This window comes from Convolutriloba macropyga, unplaced genomic scaffold, assembly GCF_964194025.1.
Source record: "Convolutriloba macropyga unplaced genomic scaffold, txConMacr16.3 SCAFFOLD_1841, whole genome shotgun sequence".
Classification (NCBI taxonomy): Eukaryota; Metazoa; Xenacoelomorpha; order Acoela; family Convolutidae; genus Convolutriloba; species Convolutriloba macropyga.
Window position 1 is genome coordinate 31,659 of NW_027452537.1, and position 7,788 is coordinate 39,446.

At 35.8% G+C, this 7,788-nt stretch overlaps 1 protein-coding gene across 1 annotated transcript; it reads left to right on the forward strand.

The window, feature by feature from the left end:
- The first annotated feature begins 747 nt into the window (after positions 1-747).
- Positions 748-2,607, forward strand: LOC142357610 (uncharacterized). The gene has a single exon (XM_075409159.1). It carries the CDS (start codon positions 916-918, stop codon positions 2,413-2,415), a length of 1,500 nt encoding a protein of 499 aa, XP_075265274.1. The 5' UTR covers positions 748-915; the 3' UTR covers positions 2,416-2,607.
- The last annotated feature ends 5,181 nt before the right edge of the window (positions 2,608-7,788 follow it).

Genomic DNA, 7,788 nt, shown 5'->3' on the forward strand with positions numbered 1-7,788 from the left:
TGGTCTTATTTTGTTTGTTTATTCAAGGAAAATTAAACATTCTTTGAATTGTATATCAGGTATTGTCCTGCTATATTTATTATTGGTAATGGGTATAGATTAGTGCAACTATGCAAAACTTTTTGTCGTAATAATTTAATCTAATATCTCCTGGAAATCTCGATACCCGCACTGCCAATGTTGTTGTTCTCTTTTCTGAGAAATTTATTTTTGAACACAGTGCGCTTTTACTTAATCTGTGAAATTAAAATGCGAGAAAGTGATAAATACTATCCTGATAATGATAATTGGATGGACATGTTGAAGCAATTTGTCATTGAGTATATAGACTGAAATAATGACCAGAGGAGTGTTAGGTAAAATTGGGCATTTTGTGGTACATTGGTTTTTTTTATATTTTTTTTTACATTGTGTAATTACCCTCACACCTTGTCGGGGTTAGCATACGCCAGCACCTCGCCGGGGTTTAATACGCTTTGTTGGAACTGTGCTGATGTACGTTTTTGTTTCTGAAACAAATATTGATATTCGATCTACTAGGAAAACATCATTACTCTTAATAATAATAATAATTACTCTTATTATTATTATTACTCTTCCAGCACAAAAAGGTGTTTATCCTAGTTAAAATTTTATCCAATGTTAATTGTAATAGCTCACGTGGAAATAAAAACCACCGCGTTTGAGTGTATAAAAAGCCGCAATCAATTGTTTTGTTGACTTTTCACAGTGGCTGCAGAAGTCAAATGTGTCGTCCAAACTCAAAATAAATGAAAAGCCATAAAATGAAGAAAACTTCAAGTGTTAATCTATTCCTACGATGTGAATAATCAATATCTGGAACCCTTAATTTGTACATTCTGATGAACCCATTGCTGACCAGGGTCACGCGTGAACTAATTAAGTATCAACAGTATGTGTTATTGGGAAACATGCTGTCTAGTATTCTCAGGAGCTGTTTTACTTTTCGCAACTTTTGGCAACTTGGAGGAGGTCTGGGTTCGAGGAGGCGACCATGGGGGGTTCTGGTACTACTGCGAAAAAGACGCCACAGAATGTATAAAATACACCGAGGCTATTGGGAAGTACTACAATCACAAGTACACTGCCGTTCTTGTAGCTCAGATACTTTTGATATCAGCTATGGCTTTGGGAATCCCCCTTATTATACTGTTCATCGTCTTCTTCTGCAAAGATGTGACTTGTAATTGGATAATTGCGGGTGTCATTGCAACTATTCAGTTATTATTAATCCTACCTTGTGCGAGTTTGTTCACGTACGGCTTTGTTACTCGCGAAAAAGACGGAACATATATGGGCTGGTGTCTTTGGATGGTGTGGGCAGCTTCTGCGAACTCATTAATTCTTGTTATAATGATCTGGTTAGCACCGCTCAAATGTTGGAGCAAGCTTAACCCAAATAACGGTCGGAGAAAATCACAATTCTTGGATGACGAGGAGAAATGGCAGTTACTACAATACGGACACAAACCCGAAGTTGATAAGAAGAAAGACGCCGAGAAAAAGCGGAAGGCGGAGGAGAAGGAAAAAGCGGAACGAGCCGCGAGGGATGCTGAAGAGGCGGCATCACCGAGTGGCTCTGAGGAGGAATCGGACGGAGCCGAAGACGCAGAAGCTGATGAAAAAGACCAACACGAAGCAGAGGAAAATGAGGAAAAATCTGAAGATGATGACAATGAAGATAATGATGAAGAAGTTTCCGATGAGGCTGAGGAGGAAATTTCCGAAGAAGAGTCGGAAAAGGCCGAAGAAACTGCAGCTGATGAAGAAAAAGTTTCCGAGCTCGAAAACGAGGACAACGAAGAAAGCGAGATCTCTAAATCTGCAGAAGAAGAAGAAGTAGAGGAAGAAAACGAGGAACAGAAAGAGGAAGACGAGAATGAATCTGGGAAAGAAAACGAAGAGGAGGAGGAACCCGAAAGTGACTACGCCGAAGAATCGGAAGCATTCTCGGAAGAGGAAAACGAACGAGACGATGAAAATGCCGAAAACGCCCAGGAAGCTCCAGAAGGCGAGAAGGAACAAACCGAAGAAGATGAAGCTACTGCAGATCAAAAGACAAAGGCCAGTGATAAGGATGATAACGATGAGACATCTGAAGCCAAGCAATCCGAAGCGACAGACGATCGAAAATCAGGTGAGCTTACGAAAGAGGGAAGCAAACAAGGAAAAGAGGGAACCGATGAAGGAAAAGAAGGAAGCAAAGAAGGAAAAGAGGGAAACGATGAAGGAAAAGAAGGAAGTAAAAAAGGAAAAGAGGGAAGCAAAGAAGGAAAAGAGGGAACAGATGAAGGAAAAGAGGGAAACGATGAAGAAAATGAGGAAAACGAGGACAGAAAAAAGGAAAGTGCAACAGAAAAGGAGACTGAGGGCGAAAGCATATCGTTAAGATAAAGTTACTCGTTCTAGGAAACCGGTCTCACGTTTATTTGTGTCGAATTTTGTCTATTCTTCCGGGTCACCGTCATCATCAAAGCAAAAAGATTCTTCATTATTCACCCCGATTTATTTATTTTTTTTACCCCGAAACCTATATACCCACAACTTTGGGTGTTAATCTGCAAAACTTGCTACCCAGATCCTATGTACCCCCCTTCCGCCTTAGAATGTTCATTGTTCCAATAACAAAAAACTAAATGAGAGTGATATGAAAAAGCGGTTAAATATCCGGGCTAAAAAAACCTCAGGTGAAATTAATTGTAGTGAAAAGGCGGGAAAGCATAGTGAAAATTTCAAACCCACTCCGCTCCGAAAAAGGTATATATATTGCTTTAAGGAAGTAAAAAATTACATGCCCAATGAAGATGGGGCATGAACAAAAATATAATCGAACTCTGAAGAACTGACGGCCATTTTTTTGATACTTTTTCTCTGGTGCAATGATATTATTTTATAGAACTCGAAAGAAAAGCCAACACTTCTTTAACAATTTCTGACATCTGATTGGTTATTAATTATTGCTATTTTGCTGCTAATATAACTAGTTTTTTCATCCTAGTGCTGGAACATTTGTGCATGAATGTGTCTCACAATGTGATTAACAACAATTAATTCAAACTTCATTGCAAATTGTGTTGACCATTTAATGATAGACTACTGCATTATAGAAACTTCGAAGAGAGTTGAGTACTATTGTTTCATTTTTCTTATCGCGAGATTTAGTGTAAGAACAAACGGCAAACTCGTGCACATTGGTTTTGAAGTCAGTAATGGTTGCATTCATTTCCTGACGCAAAAAATTTTTCTTTGTCCCGCTGATCACAGAAAACCACTTGACAGTGAGTAGACGGCGTACGAGAAGCCGGTTTCAGAATTAAGTTTTAGGAGAGACAAATCTTTGGGCGGAATCTCTGTTGTGAATTGGCACTATTTAACCTAAGTTAAATCAGTGAAATTTTATGCTTATGAATTTGGTGCAAGTTTCGTAACCCTAACTCGATATCGATTACTAAGTCTTCCTTCTATGCTAATGTTAAGATATAGCAAAGAAACGGTTTTCCAGTCAACTTGTGGTCATAGTTCATCTCCACATGGTATTCCGACTTCCATCATCCGTTGAAACTTGTTCTACCAGTCCATTTTCGGTGAGCGTTCCTTGCATTGCGTTCTCTTTCAGATTGAGCTGCGGCTCGGAGAATCGTTTCCTCATAAATAGGTTCCATTTGCAGTTGAAATGATTCGGGTTGGCGGCAAAGTGGGGTGTCAAAAAGGATGTTTGGCTGAGAGGGCGAGCTTGAACTGCACTCTCCACTCTTCTCTATCGGAAATATGTGTCTAACGGTGGTTTGTCCCCGAAAAGTTGATCACAAGAGGGCCGGTGGGTAGGTTTTTTTCTGCTAACTTGAGTTATGTCGCGCACAATAAATAGTAGTAGTTCTGCAGAGCAAGTGTCCTTTCAGTTTTTCTTGTCTTGATTTCACAGACGAAATACAACACTTAATTTAAAAGTTTATTTTGACATGCAAATTTGAATTCAAATTAAATTTGACAAATGTTCGCAATAATGTAAACTAAAGAAAAAGAGCTGCTAGCAGAATGAACAGATAAATTTTGAAAAGCAGAAAATACAGTCAGAAACAAGTAAATGAAACCACCATCTGAAAAATTCAAAGTCGCAGTCTAGAAGCTCACAGGGCAAAATAAAAAAGACTTAAATATGACGTCATTTATGGTTTTCTGCATCAAGTAAAAGTATAAAAATGATCAATGTATGGCACCATCCAAAGATCCTGCAAGTTCACAATCAAATAAAATGATTGATAAATATACAGCAGGATCTGTTAAGTCAAAACAGTGGTACGCTCAATTCCTGCGCTCATAGAAAAGTAAAAAAGAAGTCTTGACGTTGGTTATATGTCTAAAACATTTCAATAATGTCTAAAAATTTTGAGTAGGTTAGACTCAGATTCTGTAAAAATTTGTGGAATTTAAACAAAAAAATGGGCTAATCAAAGTATGTTAACAAAAAGGTCTAATTGAAGCAGCGACAAAGCTTTATAATGAATCTACGCAAAAGGCAAACTGAACAAAAAGTGTGCTTTTTATGAAACTAATAAAAACACAGGCCCCGAAACGCTGAGTCTTTCTTACAAACTTAATTTTTTTCTCAATTTCTCGCAGATTAAAGGATTATACACTAGTGTAACAAAATTTACGTCCAAAACAAGATTTTCTAAAAAGGCAACAAACATCGATCAATAAAACAGTTTGAGTTAAAATCAGTGTTCTATTAACGAGTCCTTACGACATCAGTTTTTTTTACATAACAAATATACGTTTGGTTTGCGTAATTACATACAACTTTATAACTACATCTGGGTCAAAATTCTAACGCTTTCTGTTGTTAATTTTCCCAAATGACTGTCTGTTTTTGTAATTGCTGACTCAAAATTGCTCAACTGGATTCAACTTGGGGCTAAACAAAAGCTGCCACTCCCTGACTGTCACTCAGTTTCTGAGAAAAATTTGCATTTATTTTTTTATTTATACTCAGTAGCATTGAATTGTTAAAAACTGAGGTCTTGAAGAAGCTATTTTTCTTCGTAGCTTTTCATAGTATCCAAGTAAACTAGAAATTTAATCCTTTTTGAAAAAAAACTAATAATTAGTTCCCATTAATTTGAATTTAATGTACCCAAAAAAAGGTGATCGCTTGTCCACACTCATATCTGTGTTTTTGTCATGAAATTGTTTCCGTTTCTTCGAAGTACTTGCACAATTAGTTTGCTTGAGATAGATTGAACCCATCACTTTCTCGGTAACGTTTGAATGCACTCAGTGCATTAATTGTTGATTATATGCTCATGTGCTTTTTCATTTCCATTTTCATCGTTGAAAATGGGACAATTAAATGTGCTACATCACAGCAAACGGCGTATGAACAAAGAAGCTAGGCCACTTTTTCTGTGTAGGTTGAGAAGAAGAGAATAAAATGTGTTTTAGCAAAGAAAATTCTTACGCTTTTTCTTAAACGTTTTCAGCAAAATTACACTCAAAGAGCTCAAATTGAGCTGTACGTAGCCTTTGGTGCCAAATTGTACGTCAATTAAATTCCTAATTTTTTGAAGACTCCTTGAAATTAATGCTCTCTGGTTGGCTGCTTCATGTTAAAACAACAAGAAAAAGAAAAATTTTGAACAAATACTAGAAAATTTATTGGAAATTCATTTTAAATAAAGGTTGACATTATTTATGCTATATGAGTTATTGTCAATTGGACAGAATCAATTACAATAGAAGAAAACTAAAACATTCTGTTACCAAAGATCTCATCTAACAGCATGTAGAATAAAAAAACAGACAAGGATTAAAATAGATTATTCTCCAGAACTAAAACTACCGGGAAAAAACCTGGTCATATGAGAAAGCAAATTAGGGTGAAGCGGCAATAGTTTTTCAAGCATGCAAGTATTAGCTCAGAAATTTCTAATTCTAATGAACTAAATTAAATTGAAGAAAGAAACACAGGAAATACATGATTGATTTTGCAAACGTAAAGCGAGATAGTTAAAATCTGTTACGTTTTCCAGAGGAAAAATCTCAGGAAGCCCCTGTAATTTAAATTGAAGCTAGTTGATTTATTTACCAAATTAGTAGGATAAAGAAAACAGCTAAAATTTCTCTACAATTTATCCTCTAAGAATCGATCTGTAAAATGTAGCATGTAAAGTGCCGAAACACAAAAAAAGCACAAAAATGTATTGTATCAAGTAGGAGTCAATGCGTTAAATTAATCCTCATTGCAGCTTTAGAACTTCAAAATTGTGAAGACAATTTATTCAATTAATCAGATTTCTAGATAAATTAGTTGTTGCAGTGCCTCAGACGCAAAACAAACTGTGTTTGTTGCTTAGAAAGAAAAAAAATGAAATCAAGAAAATACTCTTTGTAAGGAAATCAGAAAAAGCCGCAAACTGCTCCTGCAAGTTTTTGGTTTTCGATTTGAGGTTTACATCCATTTTACATTACTTAAGATGGGCAAATCCTAGAGTAACAGATTATTAAAGCATACTTTTAGCGGCAACAGAGTAATCAAAGCAAAACGTGATCAAAATGATTTTATTTAACACCAATTATTTCGACGTTTAGATACTTGGACCCTTTTACACCAAATAAAAAATTAAGATTTTCACTACTTTTTGATTATTAAGCAGAGGCAATTTTTTGCCTATTTTAAGCAGTAAATTGCAAAATGATTGTTTTTTTCTGTAAAGTAACTCATGTGACAATATTTTTTATAACAAACTTCTATCATTATAAAAATCAGTCGTAAATAGCTGAAGTCTATAATCTGAAAGAAAACAACTTGGATTACTAATAGCATTTCTCTAATTGCTCAAAAACAATTATAAAGAGAGCCACATCAAGCAGCAAAAAGTCTTAGAGGTATGAAATAACTTTAATTCCAGGACCTTAAGCAGTTTTTCAAAACATAGAATGCCAATGAAAAATTAAAACAACAAGCTGCAATTAACTTTTTTATTTTATTGTCATATTTGACCAAAACAGATGGCGTTAAAAAGTGTGTTAGTTAAAATTAACTGGAAATTTTTTAAAAGCAGGCCAAAAAAGTGTTTTACTTTCAAGTAATATTAAAAAAGGGTTAGGAAGGGAGGAAAGGGTAAGTTGTGTTATGACAAGATAGTGCTGGTTATGGTAGCTGATAAGAACCGGTATAGGAGTAGTTTAGAGACGCAGGCGAGATTGTAAAGTGTAAAAATTTCTAAAGCCAACTGACGTTTGACAAATTGCTCTCAAACAACGGGCAAGCAGCCTGATTTTGGTGGATGGTAACGTAAGCGCTCGAAAGCCAGCTACATTAGGTGAAGCAAAGATCAATCAATGGTTCCCAAAATTTTTGTTCAAGTCATGAGGTGCAGGCACTTCATCAGCTTTGCTGAGTTATCAACAGAATCTAAATGGCCTCGGTTTTTACTAGTTTGTCACGCTCCTCTCTTGAGGATGAATAATCGATTTAGTCAGGCGATTTTTCTTAATGCTGTACGTTCGAAAGAAACAGTCAATTTTTGTTTGAAAAATTAGAGTTGAGGTCGCGAAAAAAGTTCTTCGGATTAAAAAGATCTGTGATTTCTGGTACTCCGCGAAACAGGACTCAAATGCCTTTCGAATTGTTAATTGTTTTTCGAGAGCAAGTGATCAAAAATTATACTCTGCGACAACTCCGTTGTAGATAAATTTTCTTGTTCTTAAGATAATGTGGTTTCTTCAAAAACGATCAACCAATCCACTGATTTTCTTTATCAAATC

Coding starts and splice junctions, on each gene's coding strand:
- LOC142357610 (XM_075409159.1), top strand. CDS start 916: ATGTGTTATTGGGAAACATGCTGTCTAGTATTCTCAGGAGCTGTTTTA.